The sequence below is a fragment of the Lissotriton helveticus genome, chromosome 1_1 (genome assembly GCF_964261635.1).
Source record: "Lissotriton helveticus chromosome 1_1, aLisHel1.1, whole genome shotgun sequence".
Taxonomy (NCBI): Eukaryota; Metazoa; Chordata; class Amphibia; order Caudata; family Salamandridae; genus Lissotriton; species Lissotriton helveticus.
Window position 1 is genome coordinate 1,880,227,545 of NC_136057.1, and position 17,618 is coordinate 1,880,245,162.

General features: G+C 46.2%; 1 protein-coding gene across 11 annotated transcripts in view; it reads left to right on the plus strand.

The window, feature by feature from the left end:
* Positions 1-17,618, plus strand: part of RALGPS2 (Ral GEF with PH domain and SH3 binding motif 2) — an 890,309-nt gene that overhangs the window by 433,338 nt on the left and 439,353 nt on the right. For all 11 annotated transcript variants that reach the window (XM_078642169.1, XM_078642158.1, XM_078642140.1 and 8 more), the window contains one exon: positions 986-1,075. In XM_078642169.1, the coding sequence (XP_078498295.1) occupies positions 986-1,075 (90 nt within the window). The remainder of the gene's footprint in view (positions 1-985; positions 1,076-17,618) is intronic.

Consider the following 17,618-nt stretch of genomic DNA (forward strand, 5'->3'; position numbering starts at 1 on the left):
TATTTACAGTTGTTTTCAGCTCATTTTCTCTTCCACCGTGTGATATCGGCTCCTCGCCGGGTGACCGCGTGGTGGGAGCGTATATCGTGTGTGAAACGGTGGCACCGTGTGAGTTGATAGGTATGGAAATATTTGGATATTGATCCTGATGGCAGAGAGTGAGGATGGAGGGGAGATTGGGGTGACCGAGAAAAGGAATGGAAAGTGAGATGTAACTCCGGTGAGATTGTGACTATAGTTGGGAAATGGCACTTTTTTTTTTTAAGAAGGAAATTCACTTAAATTAGTTGATCGCACCGAGGGTAACCCTGAATTAATTTTGAAAAAAATGTTTACTTTAGTATCTTGTCGAACAGAATATCTTTACGGAGAACTTGTTTTTGATTGTAGAAGTTAACTTTTGTGTGCATGTGTATGCATAACCAATACAAGCGCTGTTTCTTTAATGAAAGTGGCCCAGGGGCTTTCAGTAAATTTTGCTCCCGAATTAGTGCAGTGCCTTAATGGAGTTGTAAAAAAAAAAAGAAAAAAGCATCAATTGCTCATTTTCCTATAGCGGTTCATGAGCGGTTTTTTTTAATGGTGTAGTTCACTGTTTCAATCTTTTCCAATTCTTTTTCCCCATTCTTTCGTTCTTGGACACGGTTTATGTGGTCCTCTCTGCCAGAAAGGCAGCTCAGGCATACTCCATTTTTGTCCCTCATCGAGAGGACTGGGGCTACCGCACTCCCTTTAGTCCAGACTCTGCCTTTTAGGCAGCGCACAACGCTTAGACGCTTCCACCGGATCACTGTCGTTGTCTTTACTGCTGAGCTCAAAAAATATTTTTTCTGAAAGCAATTGATACAATGCTTTGGGGGAAACCGCTGAGAGGGTCTGACGTGCAGTTGTTATGAGCTCACATCTGTTTTCCATATGTTTTTTTTCTCTGTGCTGCTTAGGAACATGGAGCCAATTCATTCTTTCTCCTTACTTTATTTTGTAGGTCAGCTTTTGGGTTGTCCGTGAGATCCTCCATGCGCAAACGCTGAAAATCCGAGCCGAAGTATTAAGTCACTACATTAAAACTGCAAAAGTAAGTGGCACTTGCTTCCCTGCTGCTTTGGCGCTGCGTGTGATAAGCCAACACATAACTGTGGTTAGACCTTTGGAAGCGTGTGTGGCCCAGTATTTATTTCCTTTAACACTTGGTTTGGCATTTGCATAGCCCACAGACACTTCCTGGTAACCTTAAGCAGACTAAGTTGAGTAACTTGGTAGACTGCCAGGGGATGGGAAGCAGAATTACACCCACTTGTGTACCCTTTACTGGATCTCTGAACCACTAAAAAACAACACAGCCCTCTGGGTATTACCTCTAACACACACCTCCAGAGAAGATCATTCTGAATCAGTGACACATCTGTGCTTTTAAGTGCCTTTTTCATTGCAGTGTTTTCTTCTCCCTCAGAAGGATACATCTATCCTACTACTTCTTAATAGTGCCCTCGCTGCTGCATAGCTGGCTTACTAGCTGGATTACCTACTTGATCAAAACATACTCTTAGATCCAATAACGCCATGGTGTCTGTGCAACAGATTGTAATTTTGTAATTGATCTCGGTCCCAAATTTGTATCCTGCCTGATTCCTTTTATGTCTTTGAACATTCCCATGGTCACGTTTGTGAGCACTGACCTGCCACCTAGGACTTGGACCAAAACCTGCTTTAAAAGATGTGAATTCAGAGATTTTCCATGTTGGAAATGTAGAAACTTGCTTCCATCCTATGCAGTATGCTTCCCTCTGCCATCCTTTTGTAAACAGGGCCTATGCATAGCCCCTTTTTCGGCCTATCGAGGAGGATCGAAATCTACTTCTATTATGCTCCAAGATTACTGAATAGACCCCTTTGGAGTGCTGAAAAAGACTGTGGTTAGGCTTTGGTTCAGTCTTCAGCTCTGCCTGCTTTGTTGAATCTTAGAATGTAAAGATGAAGGCAAATGCCTTTTTGCTCCGATCTCTCCTCTCCAACCCTGGTGCAGCTGACACCAAGTCTAGTGTAGTTCTTCCTCACTGTGGTGCTCCTCCCGATCTCAGAGTACCACTTCCGAGCCTCATCCTGCCTTCTAAACTGGTAGTGCCAGACTCCATCAGTCTGCCAGCTACTCATATGCACCTGATTATAAGTCATCAGGCCTTCAGGGATGGTCCATGCTTACAAGGATCCAGTCCCCTAGCTTTCTACAGATAAGTGGTTTCTGCCAGATAGTCATGGGCAAGTGTTTGTAAGCACTGTGTATCAAGACCCAATCACTTTGAAACTCAAAATTGAAGGTGTTGCAAATTGCTGTGATAAATTATTTCACTTTAATATTCTGTTAACTATTACTACCACTGAACTGCATGATTATTTAGTATTTTCCGACCACATGTTTATTGTTTTGCACACTTAAAATAACTATTATGAAAAGGTGTCTCATCTGTTGTGAACGTTGGCATCTCTCCCAAATAACGTGATAAAATACTAATTGTGGGTTTAGATTATGTATTTGTTGTAAACCTTTATACTTTATCCTTTACAAATGAAGGTATGAATGTAATATATTTGGGTTAGATACTGATAGGAATGTCGCATATCCTGTAGTAACAGATGGATTTGTATTTTTGACAAATGATTTCTCCAGTGGTCTCCTGTGCAGAGCAAATGCACAAAGTTTCTCAAAGCCATAGGAGTTACTTTGTAAGAACCTAGGAACCAATGGGACCAGCGAACAGGAGATTTGGAAGACTAGATCCGATTGTCTCAGCATGCTCTCTGGTCCATCAAATGGTGGTGCTATCCCACCAATCTCCTACGAGGGATCCAGTTTCACAAGGAGATACCTGCTCGGACCACAGTCGCGGATGTCTCTCTCCAAGGATGGAGAGCCCACACAGGCCACCTTTAAATTTAAGGCAAATGGTCACACACAGAATCCACGTACTATATCAGTCTGCTAGAGCTAAAGGCAGTTCATCTGGCGCTGAAAGCTATTCAGCCATCACTCAGCTCCAACTCCCTGCTTGTTCAGACGGACAATACAACAACAGTGTACTACCACAACAAGCAGGGAAGCACGAGGTCCAGGCCATTCTCGGGAAGCCCAGGTAATCCAGAAGTGACTTCTTGCCAGAAATCCTACGATTACAGCAGCTCACCTCCCAGGTGTTCAGAATGCTCAGACTGATTCTCTCAGCAATCTCCTCCAGGAAAACCATGAGTGGGTGTTATTTAGACAAAGTGGTCCACAATATCTTCAGAAGATGGGGTACTCCGGAGGTCGACTTGTTCGCCATCGCAGAAAACCGCAAATGCCAAAGCTTCGTGTTGACTTACTACCAACCAGGATCTCTGGAGAATGCCCTATGGATCAACTGGTCAGGCAGCTTTTTCTACTTCTTTCTGCCAGTTCCCCTGATCCCGGCAGTCCCTGTCAAGCTGTTGCAGTCACAGAACAAGATGATACTCATAGCCCTGAAGTGGCCACACCAATGGTGGCTTTACAGAGGTACCACACAACTGAAATTACATGAGTTAAACGAGGAGTGGATAACAATACAAAGTAACATTATATAAAAGTAGAATATAGTATTTGGAAATAGAAGTGTATGAAATATTTTGAATGTAGTTAAGGTAGCATGTTATGTAGTTGGGGAGATTAGACGCACAGAGCTAGCACAGCAGCTCTGTGTAATTACATGAGTTACATATGGAGTAAATAAAAAATACATAATGACAGTATATAAAATAAGAATACTATAGACCAGGGGAAATGTGGATTAAATAGTTTGGAGGGAGGAGGAGCCTAACCCGCGACCATGATGGCCGCCTGATCCCTCGGCTCCGCCGACCCTCTCGTTCTTCTCCCGAACCGCTGCTGATCCTGCATCTTATCCTGCCCGCTTGTCGGCGTCCCGTAACCGTGATGCGATCCTGAGTCCAGCGGTGTGCTCCCCGGCGCGATCCAGCTGTCAGAGACGGCGAGGTGTCCCGGTTTATGTTTCAGTGCTGCCCTGCCGAGGCCGGGTCTTTGTTCTCTGGAGGCTGCCGTCCCAAGTTGCAACAGTGGCTGACATTGTAGCAGGACGGGGTCGGCTGACGGTTTGCTCTTGCCACATTGTTTTCCTTGCTACAGCGAGCCGCCCTGTCCAGCACGCCTTCATTCTCTACTGGTGTCTCCGACGTGGAAGAGATATTCTACCCTCCTTTCGGCTTGTGGACGGCTCGGGGCGTCTTCTCGTTCTCCAGCACTGAGACGGCTGCCATTTTGTCCTGGGCGCTCTGCATCTGAGGCTCTCTACCCCCGACGGCCATTTGGGGTGCACATAGCGGTTTGCACTGCATAGTCGCCGGGTGACAGACGAAGGGGTCCGTCCCGCTGCTGTACCCCCTGGAGTGGCATTGATTTGCGGATCGGCTACTGGTGGGCTGCTGATGTGATGGCTGACGGCGACCAGTCTCGAGGGATACGGTGTGACCCCGCGCCCAGGGTGCGCGAGACGGCAGCGCCCTCTTATCCTGCGGCATCCCTCTGGATTGCTGATGTTATGTCTGCCCTGGGTGCTCTACATTTAGCTGTGCGTGATATGGCCCTGGACCTGGAATGCCGACTGGATATCTTTGTGCTTGCAGTGCCCTCGGATGATCATGCTGAGCTCCAGGTGCGGTACACCTCGCCACACCCTGTGTTTTTATGCGACTACCAGTCTGCTCCGATGTACTTGCCGGTGCTGGAGAGGGGAGATGTGGTTGCTTTTGTGCTGCCCAGTGTTGATGCGGAGACGTGTGGAGATCTCAGTCCTCGGCAGAGGCAAGCGGTTTGTGTCTGGACGCCTCGCCACATGGCTGTTTCGAGGCTTCCTCGCGGGTCTCCCTGGCCCATCTTGGAGTTGCTCCTGCGGTTTTGGCTGGCTGCCCTTCAAACATTTCGAGTGTGCTTTGCCCCTTCTTGGTTGGTCGTTCGCCGTTTGGCTCTGAGGTGGACTGACTTTGTTGGATGGCATTGTGCTCCGCAGTGTAACTTTCTTTTGTCTTCTCCGTCCAAGATGGCTGCTTTGGAACTGTACTCCGTCGACATGCTGGATCGAAAGGGACAAGGTTGAGGATGTTTTTTTTTTGTTTTTTTTTTCCTTTTTGCTGCATCCGGTTGTTTGCATTGTTGAGACTGTAATGGACAATGATGGGATCTACTTGTTGTTCGGGTGCTGGTTCGGGGTACGGGGAATGGTGGCCGAGGGTAAAAGTGCTGATTGTTTTGGTCATTTTCCTGGCCCTCCTCCGGTCTTTTGTGATTTCTTTTCCTTCTTTTTCTTGCTCCTACATTTCGGGTACTCTTGGGGCGACAGACACCTGCTAGGGGGGGGTAGGCCGTAGCCTCTGCATGCGTGTAGGGTGGGGGGTGTTCTTCCTTGTTAGTTTCAGTTACTATGGGCCTTATTTTTCTTCTTCTCCTTTTTTCTGTTCTTTTCTTTTCTTCTTTCTTCGGGTCAAGGGGTGGATTGGTGCGTGGTGGGTAGTGGCTGGGGTATATTCTAATGTTTGCTCATTTTTTCTCCTGTGCTACTTTCCTCCAGCCTTCTGTTTAATAGATAATGATCGTGAATTTTTCTGAACACTGTTGCCCATCTCGGTCCTGGTGCGGATTGCTTGGACTTTGATCCTTCTTGGCTCCTATTACTTTGGACTTCGTTTCCAAAAAACTTTTAAATTGAACCTTCAATTCTCCTACCTCTCGGCAGCGCACCTAATTACAGTGTAACTTGGTTTAATCCTGTTTGTTTTGATATGCTGCTGAGTTGCCCGATTGCTCGCTACTGTGCTTTACTTGATTTCGAGGCCGGCCTCAGGGTTGTAGGCCCGTATCTTGTTTGTCGATATTCTCCAATAAAGGTTTTAAAAAAAATAAATAAATAAAAAAAAAAAATTTAAAAAAAAAATGTGATGTGCACCTGTTTCAATAAAGCGGCCTTTTACACACACACAAAAAAAAAAAAAAAAAATAGTTTGGAGGTAGTTGAGGTAGGGTACTCCTGAGCTGGGGAGAGTAGAGGGTCATTGGAGTGAAGTGAAGTGTAGTACAGTACAGTGAAAGAGAGTGTCATAGTTCCTAGTGTCGTAGAGTGGAATAGAGTGGAGCGATATAGCATACAGAGGAGTTAAGTGTTATACAGTAGAGTGGCACTGTGTGTCATATCGTGGACTATTGTAGAGTGGAGGATCGTGTTGTGCAGTGTATTGGCATGTCAAAGAGTAGAGCTGAGTGTTGTACAATGGAGTGTCGTTGACTGGAGTGTAGCAGAGGCGTGGAGTGTAGCAGAGGCGTGGAGTGTAGCAGAGGCGTGGAGTGTAGCAGAGGCGTGGAGTGTAGCAGAGGCGTGGAGTGTAGCAGAGGCGTGGAGCGTAGCAGAGGCGTGGAGCGTAGCAGAGGCGTGGAGCGTAGCAGAGGCGTGGAGCGTAGCAGAGGCGTGGAGCGTAGCAGAGGCGTGGAGCGTAGCAGAGGCGTGGAGCGTAGCAGAGGCGTGGAGCGTAGCAGAGGCGTGGAGCGTAGCAGAGGCGTGGAGCGTAGCAGAGGCGTGGAGCGTAGCAGAGGCGTGGAGCGTAGCGGCATAGTGTAGTTCAGTGTTGTGGAGTGTAGTGTCATGCAGGAGAGTGGCAGAGGGTCTTGTGCAGTGTAATGTTGCACAGTGTAGTTTCATTATGTGTGAGAACACAGTGCATGGTAGAGTGGAGAGTTATAGTTAGTGTTGTCTCGTTAGTGAGCTGAACAGTTTCTAAAAAGGACTAGAACTTTTAATGATTTGAAGGTAGTGGATAAGTTCCTAGCAGTGCGCTCATATATTGTCCATTCTCTGTGTATTCAATCAAGAATATCCCAAGGGAGTCTTGTTTAATTGGCAAACCAATTCCGAATTTATTATTCAATCCAATTTTTTAACACAAAGGTACATTATCCAATTTATCCAGCTTGGCTTTGTTCCTTTGTGTTGAAAAATACACAGAGAATGGACGATATGAGCACACTGTTTGGAACGCTATCATTATTTGGATGAATCACACGCTCCTTTTGTATAGATTGTAGTTATTGTTGTTGGCCCAGTGGTGGTGGAACCACATAAAGTAGAGCGTGATCAGAACTTTGAGAATAAGTATCCCAGAACAGGCACCTGTGCGCACTTTGCTTGCCACTCTCACCGCCAGTTTGTGTATTATTACTAGTGGATAAGTTGTTAATGAAGTACAACTATAATTTTAGATATATTTTTTTATTTGTGTAGATTAAACTTGGTTTGTATAGGGAAAATACGTTTTCCTAACTATAAGTAAGCTTTACATTTTGTTTTCTTTGAATTTCAATGTTTTAAAAAAATCTTGGATGAATGTGTTTCAAATTGTTGCGTCTCGTTTTGCAAGTGCAACGTTATTATGTACAGTGTCATACAGTACCGTGGAGGAGAGTGTTGGAAAGTCTATTTCATAGACTGGCATATGTAAACTGGAATCGAGTGGAGTAGAGTGTGTTTGCATATCATACAATGTTAAAGTGTTAGAGTGTAGTGGCATTGTGTCTCATATAGTGGAGTTAAGTATCGTAGACTGGAGAAGCGAGTTGTACAGTGGAATGCCGTGTCATAGGCTGTCAGAGTGGAGTAGTGTTTTAGTGCGGAGTAGGTTGAAGTAGAGTGGAGTATTGTCAAGTTAAATGTAGAGTACAGTGGACTGCCGTGTCATAGTGTAGTGACATATTATGGAAAGAATGTGGGCGGCTTTTCGTCGAGCATCACACAATGCACTACAGTGGCATAGAGTGTAGAACAGTATTGTAGAGATGCATGCAGTGGAGTGGAGTTTCGGGCAGTGGAGCGGCTTATAGTACAGTGGCGTAGAGTGGGATAATGTGTAGGTGACTGCAGTACACTAGAGTGGGGTAGAGTGGAGTAAAGTGGCATAGAGTGGAGTGGCATACAGTTGGCATAAATACAAATGCAGAGTTGTACAGTGGAGTGTACTGAGGTGCAGTACAGGATTGGTAAGTTTATATCCAAAACGACCTCTCTATCAAAGAAGCAATAGGGCACAGCGGGGAACTTGGTGTGGGTTCTTTATTTAACGGGCGTTGTATCCAACAGCCAATGCACCAGCATAACACATAAGCCAAGAGTAGCATATATGCTTCTAGATATTCTCTTGCACTGTAAACCTATACAATGACGGATGCAGACCAATCAATGGGTAGAGACTCTTAAATTATGGAACAATAGCCAGAAACAATGAGAACTGGTATGTACTCTAATCAGCCTGACATTCCAGGGTTTCCCAATTAACGCAACATTAGCTCAAGTACTCCGTTCTGAGAAAGGTCATACCATGGCAAAGACACAAGCTGTAATTTCATGTTTTTATTTCAAGAAGCACATTGTATATATTGCATGTATTTTTTCACAAAGGTCGGGTAATGCCAGCACTTAAACGTATTCCTCTATACAAATGCGAAATGTAATAATGTGCATATAACATTTTCGATCAACAATTTTATTTGTTTTGCCTGAATGGTTTGCTTTTTGTAAATACAAATAATAACAGAACTTAAGTCACAGCATTTTGAAATGTTAATGATGCTAAAAGAAATACTGCATGGAGGACCATGACTCACCACATGTCACGGAGCGCACCTCTTCCATGCCTGTTGTATGAGGAAAGTTTCCATGACCACCCGCGTAGGCTGCTACCAAGCCAATCACTTGTATATAATGCACTTCACTATTTGTGGTATGATGTTGTGAGCAAGGCGGTTTTTGCCGCCGAAACGCTTCAAGCCAATCAAATGGAATAAACCTTTCTCTTTGATACACTGATCCCACGGTGTCAGCGCCTGATTTCACACGAAGGAATCCAGGATTGGAATTCATATACAGGGATGTGCCGGAGCCCCTCATGCTGACCCCCTCGATTTGGTGCTCTCCGCTGCCTGGCAAAACAAAGTGGACTGTTCTTTGATACCAAGGAAATCGGAGAGCCCCCCAAGCCGACATCATTGGATGACCAAAGCACGGATTGACAGCACGGACACGGGCTTCCTGATCCTCGCAGCTGCCTGAGGGCATCAGAGTTCCAAGTAAGCCTGCAAGTGCTGGTATACGAGTGTTGTTGGGTCCTGCAAAGGGGCTGCTGGGAGAGGTAGTCTGTAAGTTTTCTGGGAAACCATACAGCAGTGGGTATCAAAGACAAACACTTTTTCCTGTAACAATGGCGGAGGAGTGTGTCCGGGAACTTGTGGAGGCCACATTAGACATTTTCAGCGAAACAAACAGAAGCACGGGTCCAGAAACATCAGGAGAAACAGGGCAACAGCAAGCCCAAGGGAATTACGTGAAAACACTAAATGAATTAAAAAAAACTTAGAAAACAAGAAGTTTCCAAATGGTGGGAATGCACTTCATTACGAAGATATTTAGAAGTAGGCCGAGTGCCGAGGGGACTTAGAATATTGGTAGCACCGACATACGAGAACCCAGATCCGGCCATGCTGCAAGATTGGGCAGACAACAACGTTCAATCATCAAGGAACCTGCTGCAAATACTAATCAAGTATGCCACATCTGAACGTGAAAAGATATTGTCCAGACTGGAAGAAATCGGCAAAGAAATTGAAAAAAACGAGAACCAAGATGAGATCAATGAAAGTATGGCCGAAATAAAGAACAGAATTTCCAAATATGAACAAACGATAAAAGAGTGAAAAGCGCACAAATTTCAACGAGACAGAAATGACTATCTCAAAGGCAGAATATACACGTTTGCCCGCAAGTTCGACAATATCCGACGACAACAGCTGCCAGCAGCAGGCAGCGGCATGCAGGAGGAATCTGGACCAAGCGAATCTGACATCAGCTCTGGGGCAGAATCTGACCCCGGGAATACGGGAAGCCTAGGCCAAGCTCGTAAAGTGCCAACACCCGTAGAAGAATTTGCTTTTTTACGGGAGGACCGCCTGAAGAGTCTCGGGCCCAGACAACCACGCGAAGAACGCAAGGCGGACCGAACAACAATTCAAAGAGCAGAAGGCGCAAAAACAGGAGATGGGGGAAACACAAACCAGCAAAGAGGGAAACAAACATACAGAAGGAAAAGAAGACGGTGAAAGAAACAAATGAACTGAAAAACACAGTTATCAACCCCTCAGACATGGCTCTTACAACCAATCCAGAAGAAATACTTGCACTCGTCTTATCTTTTTGCAAAAGAACTAATTTCGATTACACCCAAACACGCATAGACCTACACCAATTTACACGGAAATTTAAACTGCCCAAATACTTTTTTAACACACGGGGGGGAAAAAGCAACAACTCAAACAATGATGAAACCTTGGGCAATCCACCTAACAATTGGAGTGTAGCTGACATGGATTTCATTAGAGAAATGGCAGAACTGGATAATTGTGAGGAAACAGAAACCATGGGCACTGATGAAGCAGCTATCCATGCTGGTAAAACCATATGAATGACCTCTCGAACACCTTTCAGACCGCGATCAGTATTTTGTTCACTCATGCCTAAAGATAACATCAACATTTTCTCAGATAAAGTGATCAAAGACTTGAAACAATTAGCATTGGAAAGCAAAATGAGACCATAACCAAAGAGTGGAATACGAAAATGTGATGAAAAAAATCAAAGACAGGAGTGACATTATGATACGTTGGTCGGACAAGGGGGGCAATGTGGTCCTCTGGCCACTGGAGATGTACAATAAGGAGGCAATGTCGCAACTATCTGACAGGAACTGCTATGTTAGAATCAGCGCAACTAACATCGTTAACATACAGGAGCGGTATCACAAAAGCCTCTGAGTGGAAAATATCAGGACTCATTGGTAAACAGGAATTCGATTTTCTGAAAAACAACTATCCAGTCACTCCACAACTTTATCTAATCCCGAAGATACATAAGAATGAACAATGCCCGCCAGGAAGACCGATAATATCAGCAATTGGTGGACTGTTTGGAAATACAAGCAAGTTCATAGACTTCTTCCTTCAACCATATGTGCAAAGTCTACCCTGATACACCAAAGACAGTGGGGATTTTCTGACAAAGATCTATGATGTAAACTGGCATAATGATTATGTATTTGTCACACTTGATGTACAGAGCTTGTACACAAGCATTAGGCAAAGGGATGGTTTAAACGCCATCAAACGTTACCTGGAAACTAGAGATATTGAACTCTTATCAACATACACAGATGCTGTTACAAATAACCGAGTGGTGTCTGGAAAACAACGCTTTTATGTTCGACAAACTGTTACACGAACAGACACAGGGGACAGCCATGGGTACTTGCTTCGCCCCCAGCTATGCTAATCTGCATATGGGCTGGTGGGAGGAGCAAGTACTCATGGTGACACATAGCACACAAATGTCAGAAAATGTGGCACTTTATTGTCGCTACATCGGCGATATCTTCGTGCTATGGAAAGACAGTGAAAAGAGTGTAATAAAGTTTGCTGAAGAGTTGAACCAAAACACCTTGAACCTTCAGTTCACTTGCACGACCAGTAAGCAATCCATTGTCTTCTGAGATCTGGAATTATTTGTCTACAACAACAAGATAGAATCCAGAACATAATAGGAAACCCACGTCAGGAAACACAATCTTGCACGCTGATAGCTTTCACCCCACTATCCTCATCACCAGCATCCCCTACGCAGAATGCCTCAGGATGAAGCACAACTGTAGTACACAAGAAGGCTTTGAAAAATCAAAACATGAGTTGTTTGACAGACTGCGCACCAGAGGTTATAAGAACAAAACCTTTAGTAAAGCTGAACACAAATGCACCACCAAGAGTAGAGAGAAACTTATCTTCAAACAGCCTGTGCAACCAACATTAACCAAATCAGCGGTAACACCACGACTTATCACAGGGTACTACGCTGATCACACACAGTTATGATAAACCTATACAGACACTGGCCAGTGGTGTGTAACGACCCCACTATAGGACCCTCATGTGCCAAGTTGCCCCAAATCACTTTTAGAAGGGCAAAGTCAATGAAGCAAGAATTAGTGTCCAACACACCACGCAAAGAGAAGAACACCCTTTGGCTAAAGAGCACAAATGGTTTTCACAAATGCACAAAATGCAAAGCCTGCAGGTATGGCATTAACACAAACAAGGCACAGCTTCCACTCAGAAAAACCCCTTCAGATATAAGAGAACTTCACATGCAAAACAGATTTTGCAATCTATGTCTTACAGTGCACGTGCAACAAAAGATACGTAGGGAGCACCATACACCCTGTCCATGTGAGGATATTGCAACACTTACGTGCGATCAATAATGATGATCCCGCATACCTGTGGCACGCCACATCAATGCACATCATGGGGGCAGGGCAGAGGACTTGAAGTACTTTGTAATTGACAGTGTGAAAATAAATTCCAGGGGCGGTAACTGACAGTTAGCGCTCAGGAGATTGGAGTCTAGATACATCATTCTACTCGACACCAAGTCTCCCAATGGCCTGAATGCAGAGGAAGCAATGAGTATGCACCTCTGAAACCACATGCAACATACTTGGTATTGATATGATGTAAATAGTCTAACTGACTCTCCTTTCCTAGACCAACTCCTCTAAACATTTTTAACACATGTGCCTGTAACAACTTTTTAGTAATCTTTTTTTTGCTTGGTGGCAGAAGCAAACGTACAGTAACACATAATTCTCTAAAATATTCCTGATTTTCATAATTTATTTTATAATTCTTTATTCTAATTTTCTTAACAATAATTCTTTACTCTAAAACCTTTGCCCTACACTATGCATTACGCACCCATGGCAAAACATACGTGACCTTACATCTAACAGCACTCATGTCCCATATGTCTCTAACCCGTGACATGTCTTTGTCCCGTAGGCCCACTTGGGCAGCACAGGACACACATTCCTACAGGCGTTGTATCCAACAGCCAATGCACCAGCATAACACATAAGCCAAGAGTAGTATATATGCTTCTAGATATTCTCTTGCCCTGTAAACATATACAATGACTGATGTAGACCAATCAACGGGTAGAGACTCTTAAATTATGGAACAATAGCCAGAAACAATAAGAACTGGTATGTACTCTAATCAGCCTGACATTCCAGGGTTTCCCAATTAACGCAACATTAGCTCGAGTACTCCGTTCTGAGAAAGGTCATACCATGGCAAAGGCACAATCTGTAATTTCATGTTTTCATTTCATGAAGCACATTGTTTATATTGCACGTATTTTTTCACAAAGGTCGGGTAATGCCAGCACTTAAATGTATTCCTCTATACAAATGCGAAATGTAATAATGTGCATATAACATTTTCGATCAACAATTAATTTTATTTGTTTTGCCTGAATGGTTTGCTTTTTGTAAATACAAATAATAACAGAACTTAAGTCACAGCATTTTGAAATGTTAATGATGCTAAAAGAAATACTGCATGGAAGACCATGACTCACCACATGTCACAGGGAGAGCACCTCTTCAATGCCTGTTGTATGAGGAAAGTTTCCATGGCAACCCACGTAGGCTGCTATCAAGCCAATCACTTGTATATAATGGACTTCACTATTTGTGGTATGATGTTGTGAGCAAGGCGGTTTTTGCTGCCGAAACGCGTCAGGCTAATCGAATGGGATAAACCTGTTCGAGGCATGTGGGCTGCTAAATTCATATCTTAGCATTAGATCGCCGCCTAGTGTTGGGTCCGGATGATCGCACATTGTTGTCCTGGAAGAGTCTTCGAAGTATCCTGAGATAGGTGGCTCCTCCCCTGGACTACAGTGCGCATGGGCATCGGCTCCATCCCCAGATTGTTTTTTTTCCGCCATTGGGTTCGGATGTGGTCTCGACGTCTTTCTGTCGAAACCGAGAAAAACTAACTTTTAGCGGCCAAAAGGCCTCGCTTTTTTTGCGTCGGTATTGTCTGCGCACGGTCTCGAGTCTTCCGTCTCTTGGAGCCGGAATAAGCGGAGTTTTCTTTCGCTCTTCGGACTTTGAGGCCTTCTCATCGCGACACGACTGCAAAACTTTTCTGAACATGGAGCGGAGCCCGTTTAAGTACTGCCCGCTCTGTGGGTCCAAGTACCCACACATCGATCTACACCCCGTCTGTAACAAATGCCTTTCGCCTGACCACGATGACGGCAAGTGCAAAGCCTGTGCACAGTTCCGGTCTAAGAAGACTCTCAAGCTTCGGCGCGCGGTGCGCATGGAAGCTAGACAAGCGGCCCCAGATCCGGAAAACATCTTCGGCGACCAGGAAGAAGAGGAACAGGGTCATCATCTTCAAATCTCCCTACCCGAGACGGAGGTCGAGGCGGATCCGGTAGACGACGACGGAGTCGTGGGTCAAGGCCTTGAATACGTCGACGAGGTAGGAGACGACGAAGAGATTTATGGGGCCGCGGCGGATAGCTCAGGGGACGAGCTCTGCCCCGAAGGTTACGAGGATACCGACCGGGTCACGGGATCGCCTGTAGGCCTTACCCAAGACCCAGTGCCGCAAGCCACAGCCCCGCCTTCTGGCCCGGCCACGGACTTACTTGCTGAGCAGACTGTATCGAAACCGAAACCGAAACCATCGGGATCGACTACATCTAAGATGGCCGACCCGAAAACGAAACCGAAACTTAAGGACTCGAGTGTCCCTAAGATGGCTGCCGTGCCGGCGAAAACGACTGTACCCGCTACTCCATCGACTCCGTCGACCTCCGGTCCGCAGAAGTCGAAGAAGTCCGTCGATTCCGCTGCTGCAAAATCGAAATCGACGCCAGAGGAGGGGTCCTCTAAGAAAGATGGTCGGCACGGCTCAACAGCGGCGCCGCCGTCCAAGCACGCCAAAGCCGGCTCCACGGAGGCTACGCAGGCGCACGGATCGAAGACTGGCACGTCTGCGCACCGGTCCCAGGAATCGGGGTCGGTGACAGCGGGATCCGCGTCGAAAGCGCACAAGGCCCACAAAGACGTCGGATCCGAGGGAAAGGTCAAGACATCCTCGTCGGCGCTAAAACCCACTGTGAGTTAGACGTCCCCCATCGCCGAATCACTACAGAGAATCAGGGAGAAGGCCTCTGCTCCGTCGGCTCCGATATCATCGCCGCAGGCGCAAAAGGACAATCCAGCAAAGCCTTCTGGCAAACTTCTCTTTATTTTGCCGCCGAAGGAGGCGCCGAAAGCCTTTTCCACCAAATCGGCACCAAAGAAGACGGTTTCTTCAACGGCTGGCCCACTTCCACGTCGGGTACTCGAATCAGAGGATGATTCAGAGCATTTCATCGACGCTGACACAGGCAAATTGACCCTCTATAAGAGAAAAATCACTTCAGAGTCAGTGGACTCATATGTCATCCCTCTGAAAAAGAAAAGGGTGCCCCTTGACGCTTCAGGCCTCATGGAACCAATCCAGCCTCCTCCGAGACGGAGCCCTACTCCCTCACCAGAACACTCTGCGGGTGAGGGGTATGATGAGGACGAGCAATACAATTTCCCTATCAATGAACCAGATGCACAACCGGATTCATATGATGACACTGGTGACCAGGACACCCAAAGTGTGGGGCATGACCCGCAGCTTTTTAATGCACGTGCATCCCCAACTGAGGATTCAGCAGGTTTTCATGCACTAATTGAGAGGGCGGCAGCCAATCATGATGTGGACATGCATGCTGACCCGATAGAGGAAGACTTCCTTTTCGACACATTTTCAGTCTCTGAAAGGACAGTAAAGACGCTGCCTATGCTTAAAGGAGTCCTCAAGCATGCTGGGGACATATTTAAGGAGCCTACCAGAGCACGAGTGGTCAATCCACGTATTGAAAAGAAGTACAGACCTGCACCTGCAGACCCCGCATACATTCGGGGACAGTTGCCACTGGACTCTCTTGTGGTCGCCAATGCCAGGAAACGTGCCAACTCCCAGACGACGGGTGAAGCTCCTCCCCCGGATAAGGAGTCCAAAGTGCTAGAGGCAGGGGGCAAAAGAGTAGCTGCACAGGCCGCAAATTTTTGGCGCATTGCCAATACACAAGCACTCTTAGCACGTTATGATAGGGCGCATTACGACACCCTAGAACAGATTATACAACACCTGCCTCCAAAGTTCCAAGAAGGCACCAAACTGCTTATTGAGGAAGGGAAGCTAATCTCAAACGCAGCCATCAAGTGTGCACTTGACGCCGCAGACACAGCTGCTAGAGCTATCAACACTAGCGTTATGCTGAGACGACAGGCGTGGCTCCGCATCTCGGGGTTTAAACCAGATATTCAGACAACCATTCTTAATCAGCCAGTCAATCCTGATAGTCTGTTTGGTCCAGATGTTGACACCACCCTAGAAAAAATAAAAAAAGACACAAACTGCTAAGTCCATGGGGGCCCTACAGTCACAACAGTTTCGTGGCAGCAATTTTCGTCGCTCAGGTGCACGTGGAGTCACCAGAGGACAAATGGGTCAACAATCTCAGTTCTCAAGAGGTGGAGCACAATCCTCGTTCACAAAACAGAACAAGGGAGGTTACAGAAATAACAGCAACAGAGGTCGCGGCAGAGGAAACAACAGCTCCCGCTCCTCTACCCCAAGCAAACAGTGACTCTCTGTCGCTGCCCCCCGACCACTTAACACCTGTCGGGGGGAGACTGCAGCAATTCCTGCCTGTCTGGAGAAACATCACCACAGACAGGTGGGTGCGACAACTAGTCCAGTATGGTTATTGCCTAGAGTTGAAATCCACTCCACCCAACATCCCGCCAAGGCAAAGGCCTATGTCCGCAGAGCACTTGCACTTATTGCAGCAGGAAGTAGTGGTGATGCTGCAAAAAGGCGCAATCGAGCTCGTGCCGGTGGGAGAGGAAGGCACAGGGGTATATTCCCTGTACTTCCTTATTCCAAAGAAGGACGGATCTCTCAGACCCATTCTAGATCTACGTCCCCTCAACCTGTACATACTATCAGAACACTTCCATATGCTTACACTGCAACAAATTCTTCCCTTGTTAAACCAAGGGGACTTCTTAGCAACCTTAGATCTCAAGGATGCTTATTTCCACATTCCACTACACCCGTCCCACAGGAAATACCTCAGATTCACTATCCAAGGCAAGCATTATCAGTTCAAAGTCCTACCCTTCGGAGTGACCACAGCCCCAAGAGTGTTTACCAAGTGTCTGGCGACAGTAGCAGCGCACCTCAGGAGGCAGAACATTCATGTCTACCCCTACCTAGACGACTGGCTCGTTGAGGCCAAGTCGGAACAACAGTGCGCCGCGGACATGTCAACTACCATTCACCTCCTTCACGATCTGGGCTTCTCGTTGAACTACCCAAAGTCGCATCTTCAGCCGGCACATGTCCGGCAGTTTCTAGGTGCGACGATCAATACCCTGACGACCATGGCTCAGCCAAACCAAGTCAGGATAGACAGCATGCAGTCTCTAATCCAAAAGTTCAGACCACAACACTCACTTCCAGCGAGAGTGTTCATGCAGTTGATTGGCATGATGGCCTCCTGCATCTTCATAGTCCCTCACGCACGGTTGCATATGCGTCCGCTCCA